The 22,466-nt window shown below is 31.8% G+C and overlaps 1 protein-coding gene across 1 annotated transcript in view; it reads left to right on the plus strand.

The window, feature by feature from the left end:
- The window catches only part of LOC107163342 (uncharacterized), a 46,762-nt gene that overhangs the window by 11,734 nt on the left and 12,562 nt on the right, over positions 1-22,466 (plus strand). The window contains exons 2-3 of the mRNA XM_015510721.2: positions 5,214-5,559; positions 8,803-9,622. Of these exons, the coding sequence (XP_015366207.2) occupies positions 5,214-5,559; positions 8,803-9,622 (1,166 nt within the window). The remainder of the gene's footprint in view (positions 1-5,213; positions 5,560-8,802; positions 9,623-22,466) is intronic.

Genomic DNA, 22,466 nt, shown 5'->3' on the forward strand with positions numbered 1-22,466 from the left:
TCGATTTTTGATCGAGTACAACAATATTTAGTCATGCTTCGCATAAATATATAATAACACATATAATTTACGGCAAAATTATACGCATCGTGATGGCAAAATAAAACAAATCACTAAGTACATAGTTTGAAGTTTATAATTTTGTAATTATTTCGATTAAATCTATTTATCATATAGCTTTGCAGTCAAATAACTGAATAATATGTTCTAAGTATTTAATAATATATGTACAAAACAGAGCCTTGCATAACGCGTCTATTTAAAGAGAAGTATTGAAAAACTCTACTACAGCTTACAGGTACGAAAAACCAAAATTAGGGTGTTAAGTTCATAATTATTCGAGTTTAGTAATTAACTTACTATTTTAGATTGTAATTATTATAAGTATTTATGGTATAATAATACACCAACTCTTTTGTTTGGTTATATTTTTAAAAATTGTATATTATCTGGAAAATATATTGCTATTAAAATTTGGAAATGTGTATTACATTCTTAGATTAAACCAGACATTATAATTTCAATTTTAGTTGCTGGAAGTCTTAAATATTGCTTATTATATAGATTTAAATAGTAAGTACTTATTTGAATTTTTAATATTCACATTTTATATTGTTATGCCTGTAATACAGCTGTTTATGAGGCGCGATATAACGTTTCTGTTTCGAAAAAAAGTTATACATTATGAGATTACAATAATGAGTTGCAGCAGATCTGATTGTGATATTATAATATTGCAGCGAACTTGCAGCATACTTATATATATAAGACTTTTATGCGTTGAATTTATTATACATAGTATACTTATATGTATCGTATAGTTCGTAAGTATTGTAATATTACATTTCAATCTCTATATTATTGCTTCAGGCAATAATATTATCTACCCACGATGGAGTAATATGACAATCAGTGAAATCTTGTGCGATCTTTATTATAATATCATCGTGATACATGGCTACTGTTTAATTTCTGATTTTGGGTGGATAAAATATAAGTTCAGATAAATCGGGACCAGCTTCGGTTGCATTATTTGTGGATATAAAAGTGTGTACTTACTATATACGCACGAATACCTTGATCATAATTAATTCCATAATATGTGTTTATTAATAATTATAAATAATATTTCTACAACCTACAATAGTATATATATATATAAATTATTAATCGGCAGCTGGTACTTGGTGGAATTTATACTGTACTAATATTATGTTGTTATTGTTATGAGTTATCATTTATTTGTAAAAAATTATATCTATTCAAAATTATAATATTGTCAATCGGTCGGATCACGTCACCACATCAACGAAGAATTATAATAATATAATATAAAATCAATGAGCTCCTCATGTTATAATATAACATTTTTTTTTTTCATATCATTTTTTATAGTACTGTGTACATATTATAACGCTCAACTTTCTGGTTTTTACTTATTGAGTCGAATTTGATAGATCCGCACGCTTCTCGTGTTTTAATGATAATATATACATATCTAGATTTATACGGTCGTAATAATATTATGTACTATTATTTGTGTAGGTCTACAACGATGGGACTCTGCTGCAGAGTGGCGAAGGCATATAATTCTAAAATATATAATAATGGCTGGTGTCCAATTGGCCGTGAGCTGCGAAAAAAGCGTGGAAAAATACGGCAGCGTGGGTGGATCATTTTGCGGCGTTATTTTTTTCACGCACGCACGCGCCCATATTACTTGTATAGTTGATAGTTATACATATTATATACGGTTGTACATACGGTCAATGGGTGCCAAAAAAAAAAAAAAAAAAACAAAAAATATATACAGACGGTCGTGGTATGCGCCTTATGTATGTATAATAATAATATGTGGGATAATATAATCAGTAATCACGTGTAACGAATCGTAAAGATTATAATAATAACAATGCGATCGAATGAGATCTCTTCGCGCAGAAAAATGATATATTTTGACGTGCGTGCCTATATAATATTATTATACACAAACAGTTGGTGTTATCGTTTCCGCTACTCATTTTCATTGTTGGAAATTTAATATAGGTATATTATTATGTAGTTTTATGTTTATTAACAAATAACAACGAACTATGTTCAGACGTTCTTCTTATATACTCATGTGCGAAGATTTTATTTCAACAAATTTGTATAAGCACGTTAAAAAAATCTATTACGTTATTGTCATGTGTATAATATATAACTATTAAGTATTATGTGAAGTCGAATAGACTAACCACGAATCAAGATTCAGATATCGTTGGTACATGAGTGAATTCAGCTATAAGGTTTTACATATAGATTATAAACCCTACAATGCCCGTATCATTATTACTTCCGCAGATTAAACAAACATTTATTAGGTATGATATTTCATAAAAAGTTTAATATTTGTATATACAGATATGCATCAGTTTTTTTTGTTTGTATTAAATACTGAAAATTCGGGATCTGTGGTTTTGTAGGTGTATAGATTTTCATTTAAATCCCTCAAGAATTGGTTGTAATACATAGTCGTCATGTCAACTTAAACCTCTGTACCTACTTCATATAAAAATAAATTAGTGAATTATTTTATTTATCTCTGACCTACGCGCAATATACCAAATTGCGTTTAACTAAACCATTTTTTTTTTTTTATTATTATCCCGTGGCAACTAAGGCCATTGGGAAGGGGGTAGTACTGTAGGTTCTTATGGAACTGTAGGTTGGTTTTACTCGTGGGTGAGAGTTTTTGGTAGAATTTCTATTGGGGCATCCGTAGGTTTCTGCTAATAAAAATAAAATAATAAAAACTAACTTGCCCGGAGAAAAATGCCTCCCGATGGTCGAGGATTGATTGGATCGAACCCGGTCCGGCTGAGCCACAGCCGACGCGGTAGACCACTCGGCCACCTCGTCCCCCTAAACCAATCTTGTTTTGTTAACTAATGGTATATCACTGTTACTGTAATTAATAATTTGTTTATAAATATATAAATTCATATTGATCCGTTTAAGAGTATTAAGATATTGTTTATTATTTGGTTTAAAAAATTAAAACATTCCTTTAAATTTTGTTTGAAATGATTAACAGTACCTACCTATAATTGTGTGTGGTGCGCAAAGATGAAAATTACTGTAACAAAATTAGTCGAGATGGAAATAGTAATTCAGTGAAATATAACTGTTCAATTTTCAGATGGTTAATTTTCAGAAGAATTATAAACGCAATTGGTTTATATAGAACATTTTTAATTAATATTCTTCAATTTAGATTTTATGCATAACTATAATAATATATACTTAAGTAAAGGAAATGTATTATTATTTACTACGTGTTATAAATAATTTGGGATTAGGATGGAAATAGGTTATTTATTTAAGTTACTCGGAACGGAACTGGTGCCTAGGTATATAATTTATCATTACATTTTTATTTAAGATTAAAATTAAACTAGTATGTTGCAGCAACTTCTACATGAACGCTGACTGTCTCTTAGCACACCAAGTGTACCAGTTTCCGTATTTCGTACTGCATAGTATATCTATTTCGATTTCATGATGCTGATAAATTAAGTTTGACGGTCATTTTGGATTTGTACTTACTGCATGTAGTACTGCATGAGAGGCTACGATTATCTATATTAGTCAGTAAATCGATGTCGAAGTGCATCCAAGTACGAGCTGATGAAACCAGTGAATAACATACATTACCTTGTGATTGATGTGTTTGCAATCTTCGGGAAACAGCTGGTGATAAGTATCGTTGGACCTGCAGAATAATGATGAGGATCAAACTCAGACGTGTATAGAAGACTTATCTTACAGAAATTTCTTTGAGCTGCACTTTAATCAAATCTGTTAAAATATTGTGGTTACTTCTTACTTTATATAATATACTATTATCCCTTATGCCGGGATTCACATCTACGCCATGTGATCTATAAATTGTATTGTTATTGGACTTTGTTTTGCATCATGTAATATCCAAGTTGCAACTGAGTATGAGTACTAAGAATTTACTACAGCTCTACTTCAATATAATTACCAATTGTAACCATTGTACGAAACGACACACGGCGTAGCTATGAATCCGGCTGAAGTCAGTTTCCAAGGAATCATTGAGAATCTGTCTGATACAATGAACAGCGGCCATAATTTCCTGTAACACTGATCTTTAGAGAATATCGCGGTTATTCGGTAACGATTTGATACTAAATATTTGTCTACAGTAGTCGATGTGACTACCGTATTTATTTGATGACTGCGGTTCACGGCATTGTACATGGTTACTCACGAGCGTGTAACCGCGACATTTTCTGTTGCTGATTAGTCAGCCTGAAGATAACGCTGTCCTCACTGGGATTTTCGAGTCACGGACGAAACATGTTCTCTAGTCTTTTAGGTTTTTGATTGTTATTAGTTTATTTGTTGAAGGAATGCGTAGGTACCCCTTTCCACACTTAATTATGCCCCTGGGCCCTGAAACTTAGCGTCTGAAATTTATGTATACTTCAAGTTGAAATAAATGGTAATAATTATCATTGTACTCTATATGTATATTATATATGGAATATAATGTATAAATAATACATAAAACCTTATGAGAATAATTTTAATTAAAATGATCTTATCAATGTGCTATTTAAACATAGGGAATCACAAGTTTAAATTTAACATAAATTAGTATGTCATACCATGTTTATAAGTATGTTTAGAGTACCTACCTTATTTCATCTTGTGATGATGATTAAAATATTTAGTATTTTTGAATAACATATTTAACAAATACCAATATAATAATGATTTAATTGATTTTTCCATACATTAATATAATACTTGGGTAACATTTTAGTTCTTAATCTGATTCTATACAAGTCGGACGTGTGAATATATAATTTGCATTTGAATTATAAATATTTATAATTCAAATGATTATTTTATTATAATTAGTACTGTTCAACCACGTTTGTTCTTAATAACCTATAAATATGTCCTAGAAACATACAAAATGCCTTAAAATATAATAAATTATACATTAGAGATATAAAACAATAAATTGAAAGGATGGTATCGAATATCGACGACAATCTGCATTATTTTTTTTTACCATGAAATTGCTGATAAATAATCCAAGACGTTCCAAAAACATATGTAAAAATTATTGACATTCAGGTCTAATAAAAAAATATTTTATCGGTTTCATTAACGATTTTGTTTGTTTTCCGCAGTGGACATCAAAAGAGACATCGACTTGTTTGGTTTGTCTAAGAGCCGACGTTCGGGGGTCGGTATGCAGATTGAGCACTCAGTGAATAACAACAATACAACCAGTGCCAACAACAATAGAGTGGCGACCGCGGCCGACGTGAAGACGGAACGCCTGAGCCCGGTGGCTGCGACGGGCGGTGACTCGGCATCGTCGCGTAGCGGCACGCCGTCTTCGTCGTGCTACCCAGGTACGCCACCCGGTGTCGCAGCCGCGGCGGACCGCGTGTCCAGTCCTGCGCCCAACCGAAACTGCAGCGACCTCATTCGAAGTCTGGCCGCCAAGTACCAGAATGCCAACCCTAGCGAGTGAGTATTAATTTACGACTTCTATTTTATATAATGATAATCTAATATAGACTTACTGGTTTTCTCTGACGGATCGTCGTGGATTATTTTCGAAACACCTACCAATTAATATTTCAAAACACATTTATATTGATACTTTTTTGCATGGTCTGTAGAATGATTTTCGCCTTTCTAGGAATTTTTATTGGTCGTATAAAAGGAACTAGCGATGACTATTTCGAAGTGATATAATACACATCAAAATTCAATCGATTTACATTTATTTATCTCGGAAATTCGTTTAAAAGACCTTGCAGTATTAGATATATATTGTTGTTTTCTAATAATTATTCGACTACTGTAAAAGAAAAACAAAACACTTAACCGATATAATATAGTAATTACATAATATTACAATAGAAACGACGAAGTCAAACAATTGGACATTAAAAATAATAGACAATATCCACGGCAGACACCCAACTATATTAACCTGTGAGACACGTTTAATAATAGCATAGAAACAACATGAGCTGAAGGGTAATTAAATTAATATTTACGATCAAACAACTGTTTGATGAACATATAGGATAAGCATGTTATTATTTTGCACAAGTTTTCCTTTTAACACGATTTTTATGGGGTTCATAATGTTTTCCTATACATAGCTGCAGTCCACATTAATATTTATTACGATAATACGATCTCATTGTATTCTTTTATAAATCGTATGTATTCTACAATATATATATAATATATATACTATTATGTATGTAGTTAAAATTGCGTAATTCGCGATGGACTAATTAATGCGGAATAATATCGCTAGTCGTTATTATATTATAGAAGATATTATCGTGTGAAGTCTTTACGAGATCGATTTTATTGTTTATCATCGTATATAATATGTATACCTATAACTGTTCGAAAAATTCGATTACCTAGCATAATATCATGTGTACTCTACATTTATATACAATTTTATACTATTTCAACCCAAAAGATTACGTTGAAATCGTGTTTGATTGGGTACTAGTGGCGCACTACAATATGATCATGCATTTTATTTAAAATGATAATTAAATAATGATAATTTCTGTAATATTATAGACGCATAAGTATATTATATCATGATAAAAGTTAATTGTGGACTTGAGCTTAGTATTGTAGAAATATACATAGTTGCAGGTGAGTTATATAGTGTAACTATACATTAGTGCTTAAGTTTGTGTCTGAAAATGTCAGTAAAAAAATTCAAATTTTCGTGTGAACATCGCCCTCCTCAATCACCATATACTAAATATTTATAATTAATTAGACGATAGGTTTTGTAGTTATAGTGCCGAAATCGTTGTCACTCTGCAGATGTAGTGGAGGTGAGAAAATAATAATAATAATAAAATGTGTGTCGATGCAACGAGCGTTCATTAAAAACATAAAAAGAAAATTATAAAAATTACTGTCACGATCTTCTCGTACACAAGTACACAACAGCTATTATATAGACGGAATAATTATTATCCGCCGTCTCTAGCATACGCTTTCCTTCCGTAAAAAAATGCGTTCGTTTTAAAAATCGACGGACAACGACGCTCGGTGGCAATTCTCACGAAATCAGCTGAGTGTTTTTTTCTTCTGACGATTAACAGGACTAAATTATGATTATTATTATTATTGCGTACACGACCCGTCTTGCAGTGCCTTGTAATCATTGTGTGCGCGCGCGCCAAATAGTGTATGAGCTCATTGAGCTCACTGCACCTATAATAATACTATATTTATAGTTACTTAGTAGTAATCATCGTCTAATAAACGATAAACGATAATCGTATTAAAAATAATAATCTAGCGAACATGCACAGTGCTTAATCCATTTGTGTAGTAAAATAGAGTTCGTTTTTTAAGGAAGAAAAAAAAATAATATCTATTCATCATCTAGTTACAGGTCAGTTGTATATCGTGTTGTACACTGGTACATACTAAGTACTTATATTAAGTATCATTACTCTACCTCTTAACTTAACATAACAAATTATGTGCACGACAAATAAATTATTACGTTGATTATGATGAAACGATTTCTCTGCAAAGGAGGCAAAGAAAATAAGTTTTTTAAGTATTTCAATATCCATATTATTTTTATCAATACAATTTTCAAGGATTTTTAATAATAATATACAATTTTTGTGTTATATAGACATTGGTAGTGTAAGAGTAGGAGACAAATTTAAGAAATCAAAAATTAACGTAGAAAAAACTGTTTACAGTCAAATGCCGAATTTTTTCATTAGAGTGTTGTGCATAAAATGGCCTAGATACAGTCTAAAGCACACATCTAGTTGAGAACGCGTGTATAGCAGAATGAGCTTAATCTTTAAAAACATGTGTACCTATTATGTACCTGCGTATTTTATCTTAACTGTTATACGATAACGTTTGACATTTTACGCCAGTCGTTCGGATATTTATCCTAATTAAATTAGGTATATTGGTATTTAGGTCAACGACGTGTATCATCAATTTTCTTTCATCACTCTATTTGCTTGAATCTCCAGATCACAACAGTACTACAGTAAAGTCATAGTCGTAGTAAATTAAACCTCTTTACGATGTCACGGAATTTCAATAGTATAACCTATATATAATACCTTTTCCCTGTTTATTTCATTAATTAATCAAGTGTTTCAATAACTTTGCATGGAATCTATAATATTATGATATGATATAATATGACATACTAATCGATTAATAAATCCATAATGGTATAACACTTGTCACTTCTGGTTGCGGAGAGGGCATATAATTTACTATGAATTCAACCTAAAGCAACCACTGTATTTGATGATGTGAATTTTTAACCTACTAATATTAATCGTTTATAATTGATTTTTTTAACGATTTTAAATTGGAAATTCTTTCTCTTCTTTTTGTATTAATTTATCTTATATTAATTCTTCATTTTCAAATAACCACATCTAATCAAAATGTTCGTACATTCAAAGCTTGATACTGCAGGCTTTAAAATTTTAATTTAATAATTCTTTATTTTTTATGCACACAATGGACATAATTTTGATCTTATTAACCGATTATGTTAATACTTATTTATTTTAATGGTTGGAAAATGAAAATGTGTATATAATAATACCTTTGCTGCTGTTTCGATTGGGTGGTTAGGTTAGGTTAAGTACCTAATAGTCATATTATTATAACATAATGAGGTTTTAAATGTATATTGAATTTGTTTGTCTTCTGTTGATGTAGGTACATGCCTTCGCGGAACGGTTTAAACTTGGGCATACTATCAGCTGCGACCGCTGCTGCAGCGGCGGCGGCTGCCGCGGCCGCGTCGACCAAAGACAACGGCTGCGACGGAAGTCTGCTGAACCCGGGATTTCCGTTTGCGACACCCAACATACCTGGGACCAACGTGCCTATGTTCCCGCCCATGATGGACATGTCGTCCACGCAGGCGCTACTGTCCATGGTCCGGTCATCACAGTTTGACGCGTACATGAGCGGCAAGACCGGCGGTGGTACCAAGCGGCCTTGCTCTACCTCGTCGTCGTCGTCCAATCCGCTGCACCCGCAGAACATCGGATCGGTGGCTGCGACCTCGGCGTCCGAACAGAACCCGCTTGACCTGTCATCGTCGTCGAGTCCGTGTAAAAAACCTCGCAAAGGCCATCTTCCTGCGACTGGCCACTGGGAAAGTGCCGCGGCGGCCGCCGGATCGTTCGCCGAAACGTTCCTCAACATACCAGCTTTCGGCCTAGCCCTGCAAAAGTCCCGAGAAAAGGTCGCCCTGACATGCAATGGAGTAGGCGGCAACAACAAGCGGCTGGGCAGCGTGTCTCCGAAACCGTTAAAGGCGCCGTCGAAACAGTCGCCGTGCCATCAGGCCGCTCCTAGCCGAGTGTTACCTTGCGCCTCGACCTGTTCCGCTCCGTTGACCACTTCTGCGGCTACCACCGATAAACACACCTGCCCAAATGCGGCCGACAAGTCAACCGTGTCTTCGTGGACGGTGGATGACGTGTGTGATTTCGTTGGCACCATCGACTTGTGCGCTGAGTACTCACAGGTCAGTAGTGTTGTATAATATATATTTGTTAAAGTATATAAGTAGTAGTAGTATATAAGTATATAAGTATATTAGAAGTAGTTATAGTTTTATTAATATATATTTAGAGCTCACGAAAGGTTATTGTGCCCTTAAAAGTTAAAACGTAAACATATTCATGAATATATTGTATATAATTGCAATATTATAAGCATACGAATCAAATTGTTTTAATTAAATTTTAAATACGGCTGTTGTGAAATATATCATAAACTAAACAATCCCATAGTGTCACTTTATTTAAATGTGGTAAGCTTGAGGGTATATTTTCTTAACTAGCCGCAATTATCTAATATTGCTAAATCGTATTTTGATGTGTGTGAAATTAATTTAAAAATAATAATAAAAGTTTAAAATTAATATACCTATGGTCCATCAATATAATTTAATCGTCTATAGAAATAATAATTAAACCTGCATTTTGATTTAAAGAAAATAATACATTTTGTCCATTATAAAGTATAAAAGTATAAACAACAAGATTCAAGTTATTTATAGAATATGATCGATTTTAATGCCTATTAGTTCGTAAAAAATAAAATTCATCTACCGTTCTTTATTAACGTCTGTAATTATTTAAGGAATTTGTGATTATATATATTGCACTGTATGAACTTCATGTACATATTCTTAATTCGGGACAATATTATAATGATATTATGTATATGTATTATTTTCTTTTATATCTACTGTTTTTTAAAATTTCAAAATGCGTACAATCACTATAATATATTTTATAACTAGTGAAAATTTTGTGTTAACGTTCGACCTTGCTCATCAAAATAAGATTTTTGTCTGAAAAATTCTATAAAATGGAAGAAATCCAAAAAAAATCATTATAAATATCTATACGATTATTGAATTATGGTCAAACTGTAGATATTATACTGTCCTATACGATATACGATTTTGCACGTGAATTAAATAATCGACTGTATTGTATTAATACTCTAATCTTGCTATCATTATGAACTTAAAACATTGGACAGTGAATGTAATTATATACACGTAACCATGGATCGCAGAGAAGATAACTAATAGTAAGCTCCAGTGTTGTTATTATTATTATTATTATTAATATGGGCGCCGTGACTTGTCCGAAGATTCAATAGTTGCATAATATTAAAATTTCTGAAAGGCGTTACGGAGCACGATGCACCACTAAAGCCATCAACACTGCATCAACAGTAACATCAGCAGGTGGTCTGAAGACATGACATATCGCAAATGAAGATTTAACTACCGTGATCCACATTATAGACATGTACATAATATACCTTTACTTTTTGTTTTCTCCTCTTTATGAAACCGTCACGACCGATTATTTTTATTTTTATTCCTTAAGAGGTAAACGTTGCGAAACGACAGTCGGTCGATTTTCGTGCCCCGATAGGCCCGCTATTTGCTCTAGTTACACACACACACTTGCGTGTACTCGCGTGTGCACACATATACATATCTCGCGAACGACAAGTGAAAGGTCACACGCAAAACTAACGCGAGGTCAACATATATATATATATATATATAAGTCGATTTATGTATGTAATATAGAGTGTACACACAAGCGAGAGGAAATTAAGTATAGTTTAAAAAAATATACGTATTTTTATCCTTTTCTCCATCCCTCAGACAAGGACGTGACAACAACGTTTTCATACGTGTAATACTCTTGTAATTTTTGATTTATCGCGACGTTTTTCTGCGCTTTCTCGCAATTTGTATTCCAAGTAACGTGGGTTTATTTTATACTGATCCCATCCAACGTCGAGGTGTGACGTGGTGAATACAGTTTTGGTTTAAACCTTTCAAATATAATATAGGCTGGGCTCAGAATTTAACACATAAAATTCAAAATAAATAATAATAATATTATGCACTTAAATAAGTTGAATTATGTAATCAAATATGCACCATCGATAATATATGCGGTGAAATCAGAAATATGCAATAATAAAAGTAGTTAAAGAAATGTATAAACCTATTTTTATTAAGCATATTTTTCTATGAATAATTTTTAAAATGATGTCCAAAAGAAAAAAATAAAGAATATTTTTGTATCATGTAAAGTATAATTATGTCATTTTATTCATATAATGGCAAAGCAGTTTTTTTTAACGTATGAATTGTTTAAATTATTTTAAATGTAATAGAAGTTATAAAATATGTAATAGTAACCTACACATGTCTATTAAAATAACAAATTAATAAAAATATACTCTCAGAAGTTTAAAACACCACGAAGCAAATTTGTATAATTTCAGATTTTTTTCCTTCAAAATTACTCCAATGCATAAAGTTCTGAGAATTGCACTGATAGTTGATCAATTATTTTTTGATTATATTATTCATATAATCATTGTAAATTTAGGTAAATATTCTTTAGTCCATATCCGATGCAAAACTGTTTATAATATTTTTCCATTTTTCCACATTGGGATAATGAACTGATATAGTGATATGATGGTTCATTTATTTAATGATGTAGTGCAAATATTCCGATACATTATTTTTATACCGATTTTAGCAAGGAAATTTCTTATCAATTGTTTTTGCTAGTAACATTTGGTGGATATTTATTCGATTTCATACTATTACTCACCTAACCTAACTGGGGCGCACTTGATTTCGCGCAGAAATCTGAAAAACGCCTATAATAGTATAATATACCTACGTTTTCGTTCTATTATTTTTTTACATTTAGACTTCACCAATTGTTGAACCCAGTTTCGTGAGGTTTTTAGTACGTAGAAAGCACAAATTGGCTTATGGCGTATATAACAATAACGTATTTATAATTATTTATATATTTGAGTGTATTATGTGTAGCGATATGTATAATAATATTATAGGAGTTGATCTCCGGACATGTCTGCACGTTCGTAATTCGATTGTGTTTCTGATGATTTTTTAAACCGAGAATCTTAATGATCCACAGCGGGAAACTCGTACGTCTTTTTGCGCCTAAGTCACGGGCAAAAAAATAGTAATAACCTCGTATTTCCGGTCCGCAGATTACCTGTAAATTATAATATATCAGCGCAAGACACAAACAGTGATCATTCCATCCAATAAGTCTTTAACCTAATACAAATGGCAAAAATGTTTTCATTTGTCAGCACACAATCTGTTGCAAAGTGTATAGTATATTTTGGAAACAGTGCAAATAGCTGATATACGGTATTTATAGTGGTTAGGGAATCGACGGATCTAGATCAAAACAATATTATTATCCGTTTATCACGAAAATTCTGTTCAGGAATTGAGAAAACCTTTAATATACGTTCACCCACTATCTGCATTGCGTGTAAAATATAATAATAATATATACTCTCACTACACTCAATTTTCGATATAGATGCAGTGAAATCCTAACGTCGGACAATGAATTATTATGGTATTATGATTATTTTTTGTGACGTGCGTTCGCTCATTAGATCTGTCCCAAGTTTTCTTTTATTATTCTGCCTAAAGGTCATATATGTATACTATATTATACGTAGATTGCACATATATAAGAGATTTTCACCCTGCACGAATTGTGAGTTATTGTTATAAGAACTACCGTTACAATATAATAATTACAGTTCTTTTCAATAAACGCATTTTCTTTTTGGAATGAGTTTAAGAAGAACGCCACGACTGAGTTGTATATCTATTATACGTTGTGTCTATCCACTCCAAAACACCCGAATACTTAACAATAGAAACTTGTGCAACTTACTGATGAGTGATGAAAATATGTAGACATGTAGTACTCATAATTATTAGCATTGCATTCATTGAGCATTTTGATATTAACACATCAGTGATGGACTAGGTACTGATATTTAACTTAACAAAGAAAATATAGGTATTAGGCTGACACTAATATTATAAAATTATTCCTGAAATGGACGACTGAGTTAACTATACATCGCGATGTATAATAACGATGCATCGTATTTATTCTTCTAGAGCTTTTTTTTTTGTTGGAAAAGTTAGATTTTAGGTTTTAGTAGATTTTATCGATAAAGATATAAGTTTGTTTTTACAACTTTTTCAAACATACATTTTTGTTGATATACCTAATTAATACGAGTATGTATTATACACATTAATACGTTAGACATGTATGATTATATATTAAAAATTAAAATCTGGTACAATTATTTTTATGTTTCGATTTATTGCTCGATTGATATACTAATTACCTAGTATAATTAGTTAATACGTACCTATAATTTAATTGCGTGGGGAAACGAAACTAAGCAATAAAAATTCTAAGTTTTAATTAAAATGTAAGCATAATGCTAATTACACTTACGTATACCATCTTAAAGCATTTTTTTTTTAAAGTAATTTAATTTCAATCAAAACTAATATATTTTTACAAGTTTATTACCTGTCTGAATTTTAAAACAATTTGAGTAAAAAAGTTGTGTTCTTGTTTGAAAATATACTATTAATCGAATAATTTCACTATTATATCGTAGGTATATGAACTCTTTTATACCTCCTCAAAAACACTAAAGTTTATGATTTAAAGATTTTACTGGTTTTAGTTTAATATCCTCTTGTGTGTTCTGGGATTATAACAACATTATACCGAACCGTACTAACTAAGTAGGTAATATTGAAGATATTTATAAAAATTTCTTTTGCACAAAATTATTACCTCATGTACTACAATACACTGGTAGTGTTAACTGTTTATAATTAGCACGGTATTTTAAAAGACACTTTCATTAGATTGTGAATAATATGATCTACCCCAGGCAATCATATACACGAGTAAACCAATAAAAACTTAATGAACTAACGTGGAATGTAATAAAACTCATTACAAAATGAAATATTGATACGTGTTTCCTTAAACTATATTTACAATATATTTATGCCACATTAAAAGTCCGAACATTTTTATATCAAGATATATTATGATAATTGTACTGTTATACAACAAATTGAATTGATGTATTGTGTACATTGCACATTGTATGGTATTTTTGCATTCTCTATACGTATTCATCAGGAACATACATTCAGAACAAAAAATTTTTCCAAAGTTGCATCGCATCTAATAAAGTGCATTTTTTTTGCATATCTACATAATTTATTACTAATATAAGGTAAAATGTATTTTAATTTATCACGTCCTGTGTAAATTTTCGATTCGCTCCGCCGACGCGACTATATAGACCGTCTCCGTGGTAGAGTTATTTAGACGAAAGTAAACGTAATGGTAATAATAATATATTATGTTAAGTCGCGTTATAAATTATTATGAGTTCAGGAATCATGACGTATAACCAGGTATACCCTCGTGGATGTATATTAGCCTCCGTCGGTTATTTTCAAGTTGCAGTATAGATAATAGGTATATATTAATAATGCGCGTGTGCCGTGTTCGCTCATCATCGTGTCCCATTCATATGCGTCGAGTAGACCAGGTTCGTGATCGACGATAATTGCCGGGCGTCATAAATCCAATATTCCATTTTACTATTGGCCAGGTGCAAAATTATTAATTGCCAATTACCAATCGCCAACGGTTGTAAACACTTCAAACGGTCGTCATATTATTATATTTTATGTTATTATGGTTCGATTGCGCGAGTATAATATTATTATTATGTACACGGCTCAATCAGACACAGGTGCGCTTTAAATATTATCATCGGAGAGTACATCCCCACGGGTGGTCATCGATGACAGCCTACTACCGATTATAATGTTATTACTTACACATATCATTACATCACACATGTACCTAGCTATTTCCTTCAATAATAATATAGTGCGGTCGTTAGGTGAAAACAGTTTAAAATACGATTTCAACATCTAGGAATGGCTGCACTATTATAGTACCTAAACAAAATATTATGCTATTATATATAATAGGTTGAATATATATTTTTTAAATTTTTATTTATATGAAAAGTACTTGATACCATCATTATACCTTTTAAAGGCTTAAGCCGATTAATAGTTAACATTGAATTTGGGTTTGTTACAAGAAAACAAATTGTATCTGTAAAAATAATCCGTTTCGATTTCAATATACCCCATCCAAACTTACATATATCTATAAATTAATTTTTGCACAATAATCATCGTAATGATATTGTAACCTGCAGTTAGGTTCATATAATTAATATCAGTGAATAAAAAAATAAATAACGTCATTGTGCGGAGAAATTTTCGAAACATTAGACGAGTCCGAAAGATGCTTATGATTTTAAATTTATTTCGCTTTTAATCAATTTTCGGAATTCCTGCAAAACTTAAAATATAATCTATAATATTATTTGTACAGTTTCAACGACTGATCGTTACTAAACATGTCCAAATGTTTGGAATCTGACATTGTGTTTAGATAAAATGTGATGGTACTTACATAATATAATATATTATAATAATTGTTTTGCGTCCCGCGAGAGGAGTTCCTACAAATATACGAAAAAACAGACCGTATACGTTTTCGTGGGCGGTGTTCGTGTATAATTTATACAAAGCAGACTCACACCGCGACCTATAACATGTAAAACCATTTACATTATAAACATCACACACGCATACATCCATACACACTCACTGCAAGACACGCACACTTATTAAATTATGCGGGTAAAAATATCGTATTATGTATTATAAAATAATATAGTTTGTCGGCGACACGGCACGATCTTGTCGACATCTGTGATTATTATTAGGTATAATAGTCATAACAGATTTTTATTTTTATTAAAAATTATAAAACACCATTGCAGTCATGCACTCACTCAGCAGTCGCCATATCGGGCGTGTACATTTATTAGTAGAAACGGGTGATCCATCGTATCCTGGGTTTTTTTTAATAATCAATTTATTCAAATTAAGGTTTTTAGTGTTTTTAAGTATGTTTTCATATTTAAAATTATTTAGATTTTTTGCTATTTAAATAGTGTCTTGTAGATATACAATCTTCTTTTTTTTAGATTATGATTTAAAAATTATATAGAAGCAACTAGTATTAGGTAAAGGTAATCAATATTAATTAATCAATCAATATTTTACTACATATTTATAATAAATACCTAGATTCATTATTAAATTTATTGTATATTCTTCTAAAACCATCTTTAAGCACTGTTTTTCTTATTTTAAATTTTAGGAACTACTTGTTTGAATTTTCATTTTATAAATTTTCAATAAAATTAACTTAATAATAATTTATTATAAAAAAAGTTGGTTTTCATTAGAAGAAAAAAAATGTTGAATCACCAAAGGACACTCCTTATATGGTATAAAACCTAAATAATTGAAAATATGGTAAGCTTAAAATGCCAAAAGTCAGAATTTGAATAAATTCATTATAAAGGGAATATGGGGGTAAGTTTTCTTGGCAAATCACCAGCTATTGTATGCATATAATATTATTATAATTAAGACTCAAACCTTAATGTACAATAACAACGTACTTAACGTAATTTATAATATCCACTATGCTGTCACGTGCTTCATAAACAAAAATTATGTGCTTATTATTATTTTTGTGATCTTGGATTTGCTTATTTTTACATTGCAACTATAGTAAATAAGATTTAAATTTCGGTGCATTTTATATCATAAAAAATATTAATATTATCATGTTCAAAATCTATTTTCATGAAAAGATATTTACAATAATAAAATATACCTAGGTATTGAATGCTCATATCATAATATTAATTATTCTATAAAATATGCACTTCAAATATTGTATTAAATCGGGAAATATAAAGTAATTTAACTAATATTTATAGCGCACTTAACAATAAATTCATAAATCTAATAAGCCGAAAAATACCTATTGCTTATGTGACAATAGTTGGACTTCTAATAAAAATAATAATTCTTGCGCCTGGAAAGTGCATGTGCATATTATGTTGTGCGCGTTATTATAATATTTAACGTGTGTATGCACCGAGTTTTACTACAATATTATATTATATAAATATATTATGATGTATAAGTAACAATGGCCGGGTGGTCTTGCGTGCCGTCCGCCTCCCTCTATATAAACGTTTCAATTAAGTCGTTACGCCGACAATTTTCTTGCGCACAGATATTCCGCGTGATTAGAGCACACTAATGGACGGTGGCTGCTACGGCGGTGGTCTCCCCTTCATCTGTATCCCTTATTGGAGGGGGCATAAGTCCTCGTTGTCGGTGGAACATTCGGCGTGACGAAAACGGCTTAAAGTCGAGCGTAATCTGAACCTATATAGTGCACATAATTATACAAGAGAGAGAGAGAGAGAGAGAGAGAGAGACTTCGTATTGGACACGTATGTTGAATGTGGTCTATATGTATATATAGTGTATATATAGACCACATGACCGGAGTACGGCGCGAATTGTGTGTACATATAATTATAATATATACGTACCAGGTCACGACCGGTGATCATCATATGTATATTGTCGTAATAGTGTCCGCCTGAGTCGTAGAAAATGATCGAGTCCGCTGCATTACGGTATAAATATATAAATATGTACCTATATAAATTAATATAGTGCTGCGCATATATTATGTACCATGGTAACCACAGCGGTCTGTATTCCGATGGACGGCGCCGCCGCCGCGCGCCGTCGAGTCATCCGGTGAAAAAGTGATTTTTCAATTTTACATGTGTAAAAAAAACTGATGCATGAGCCGCGAGTGTTGTTGCAGTCTCACCACGGGTGGTAATTATATTAATAATATTATCATCCGGACATCTATATAATAAATACCATTATATGATCTCATCCGTGCAATGATAGTGGGTTAATAAATAATGTATAATTTATTATTGTTATACGTTATGATACACTAGATACCTATTTTATTCTATTATATAATATAGACGAGGTATTCTGTGAAATGTTTTTATTTTATATCTATTTCAATTTTTCATTTATTTTTACTTCATAACTTTCGTCGATAATATACATACATTTTATAATATTACCTATAATAATATGTACTTCAGTGGAGCCTTATACTTATATGAAAATATATTTAAGCCCGAATTGAAAGTACGTACAAAATATGAACAGTTCAAATGTTAAACAGTTTCGAGTGGGGAATCTTCAATGATAGATGAGAAACTAGATAAAGGAAAAGTTGGCAATGTATTGTGCTTTATTTTTTTTTTTGGTACCAGTGTATTACTGTTACAAGAAAAGTTATTAGAGCCACTAAAGTATAAAAATGGTTAATTTAAAATATAAATTATATTAAAATTACAATAACTTTTTTTACACAGGTGTTATAAGTGATAAAAAACAAAAACAATTTGATTCAATTATTAGAGTTCTCTTTTTATGGCAGAAATTTGATTTACCACAAAGATTATAGGCATTATAGCCCACGCAAAGTATATCTAATAAATTATATGAACGCCCTATTTATATGACTGATTACTCTTACCACAATAATTGTGTATTTTTTTGATGGACGGTGGAGGTAGAGGTGGTAGTAAGCTCGCTATGGCAGTTTGTCCTACGCTGATTCAGGCGTCACCTGTGCATTGCACCGATTCTGGTCAACCGGTATTTGGCAATAGCCGAAAACATTAATTTTAGTCGTCAACGGTGGCGGCTAAAAACTCAGCCAGACGTTTTGGCACGATCCAATTCTGGGTTAAGGTCGACTATTATGTACGTTTAGCAAAATCTTATATTATTTTTTCGTTGATTGTTAATGACGCGCCTATATAATTATTAATTCCTATGTAATAGAATCATAGTTTCGCGCATTATACAAAAAACATCAGAATATTAAAAACAATTGAATACATACCAATGGCCAATATATTCTGCGTTTGCATTGTAACTGTGCACGTATAGACATTGATATTTAGTTTTTACACACAATGTTAGCTTACGTTTATCTATTTCACATTGCAGCTTATTGTTATTAAGTTAATGATTGCATACAAATATACAATTGTCTGTTTTGAATTTACTCAACTGTTGGTGTGTTTTATTTTATTTATGTCCATATACGCCAACAGCTAGAAATTATATATGTGTTTATATTTGGTATGATACGAATACATTTGTACAGTTTAAAAGGTGCGTGTGTTCTGTGCTTGTGTAAAAATGTAGAATAACGTGTATAATATTATATTTATGGTAGCTTCAGCGAATATTTTCTTTGCACCGCAACGTAATTTCTAAGTTAATTAGGTTAACGACTTGTTAGGAGAGCATACTAAGAAGCTGTCGGACATTTTAATGGCTTCTTGAACGGTCTAGTATTTTATTTTTTTTTCGTAATCGACAGTGGACATTTCAAATCGAACACCATAATGGCCGTGCGTTGAATATTCAAACTGGTATATAAATATATTATGCATATATATGTATATATAGTATTGACCACTTTGTTATTGCAGCTTAGATATACAGAAGAGTATATATTTTTGATAAATTGAATAGTATTATAGTTTCAAAATTATTATAAAACGTATTCATTTTCGATAAATTTCAGTGTTTTGTTTTAAAACTAAAAGTGATATCAACACAACATTTTGAAAGAAAAAATAAATTTATAAAAATTTATGTTCAGCATCATAATTCAAGTTTTAACTTTTTAAGTAATAGTAGATATACCTATATATTTTTAATTTCATATACTCCTATGTCAAATACTTTTCTGTTGATTTCGATAAATGAAATTCGAATTTCGAACCAATTTTCGTGAATTGGGTTGGAGTTGTCTGTTATGCACAAATATTTTGTGGAGTGTAGGGCATTCCTGTGTTACTTTGCTCAATAAAAATCTACATAATTCACGTCAAAATTTTATACTTTGTGATAATTTATAAGGTAATCATTCTGTATAGATACTATATGCAATATGCATATACGTAATGTATATTATAAATTTATAACTTATTGTAACACGCGTGTAGATGTGTATAAGTCGTCTATAAAAAAATTTTTTCATTGACATCGACGCACGTTGATTTGAAGGAACCAGTCTTACTCGTTCTTTGTAAAAAAAAATATTTCTCTTTAAATCGAATTGCTTAAAAATTACTTCGTCGCTCACCCACCCCACAGATGTGCTCAGCCTTCAGACGGCTCAAACTCGATATTTTTTTTCCGCATGACAAAACCGTCTGTCTGCACCGTATGACACTCTTTGCCGAGCTGTAATGGAGTGGTTTCTCCTAACTGATCGCACAAATTAATAATTAATAATACATATTTTATACCACGAGTCGTCTCATCGCGATACATTAAACGCGTTTCGGAGCATTCACTGATATAATGATATTTATGTCCTAATATTATTACTATTATTATTATTACTATATATAGTGACTACGACTGCCGTCCGAAAGCGGTCTCAAGCGGCGACTTTTCTGCGACGTGGCCAAACCGCGCGGTGCGTCTGCCGCGACGATCGTCCGCAAGACGATATTATTATTATAGTTTCAACGACCGACCGTATAAATCCGGATCGAATTCCCTTCGCCAAAGCCCCGGAGACTTCTTCAGCACGACCGTCCTTTCAGTTTTTTTTTCTGTTCGTCACATGCTGACCATTATAATAATATTCTAGATCAACAGACGCACACACGCACACACACACACCTGATTTTATATTATAGTTATTTTCATTTATCATTATTTGTATTCGTCGTCCTCGACTAAACAGCGAAGAGGGGAGGGCATGCAACACACGCACGGGTCGCCATTAACCGCCTACCATGTCGTCGGCGGACAAGGTCGTTTACGGGTCACAAGTCATCGCGGCGTTTTACCATAATGAGCACTGCGCCTTTTTCATTATTATTATTATTGTTGTTATTTCTTTTCATGACGTCTGTCAACAGTGGCAGTGGTGACGGCGGCGGAGAACACTGGCGGAGAACACTGCTGTGCCTATCCTATACACGAAACTTATAATATTATAATGTCCTACCTACACACACAACGACACACTAATGTACACGTATTACATAGTATGTAGAAGTGCAGCACTGTTGTATTTATTATAACACATTAAATTATTTTGTTGCACGTACAACACACCTCTTTCATTATCGTTGTATGTTCACCGTCGAGATAATATTGTATTGTCTGTATTGTTTACTCGGTGACATCATTTTCCGGAAAGTTTAATATTTGATTTCGTCTAAATAACTGGCTTATCCGGTGATAAAAAATATAAAAGATATACCTAAAGACATCTCTCAACACAAATTTAATAATATATCAAACAATATGTGACTACGGTTTTACGTCTCACACTTAAAATAATATTATATACGCCCACGATGTGAAACGAGCGTTCACGTTGCACCGGTTGACGTCGTTATCTATCGTTAATTTATTGTGTGATGCGTCGTATTGTTGTCGTTTTTGATATTTGTATAGCAATAGGTTCATCACACATTGCAGGTAATGTTCATAATGAAGCGTTCATATTATTATTATACATTGATAAGAACGCGGTGTACGCCAAGTCCACGTGGATGTTATACACCTTATACGATAGTATTTTTTTTATGTAATATAATATTATGGTATGACGTACAGCCGTACAGCCGTACAGGTACATTATATTAATTACATTATTATATCGTTTGACAATGACATTTTTATACGGCTTATTACAACATTATTCGTTCAGATTGTCGATCACGTTATATAAGTACGCGCGGTGCTGGTACACGATCGCGTGTACATAATATAATCGTACATAATAATTTTATTATTGTACATCGATATAATATGTATGATTACGAGCTGGTTAAGAGGATTATAAGTTTACCGCAACAACTGCAACACCGTGGGTCGA

This window comes from Diuraphis noxia, unplaced genomic scaffold, assembly GCF_037042655.1.
Source record: "Diuraphis noxia isolate RWA-SAM2 unplaced genomic scaffold, SU_Dnox_SAM2 contig0004, whole genome shotgun sequence".
Taxonomy (NCBI): domain Eukaryota; kingdom Metazoa; phylum Arthropoda; class Insecta; order Hemiptera; family Aphididae; genus Diuraphis; species Diuraphis noxia.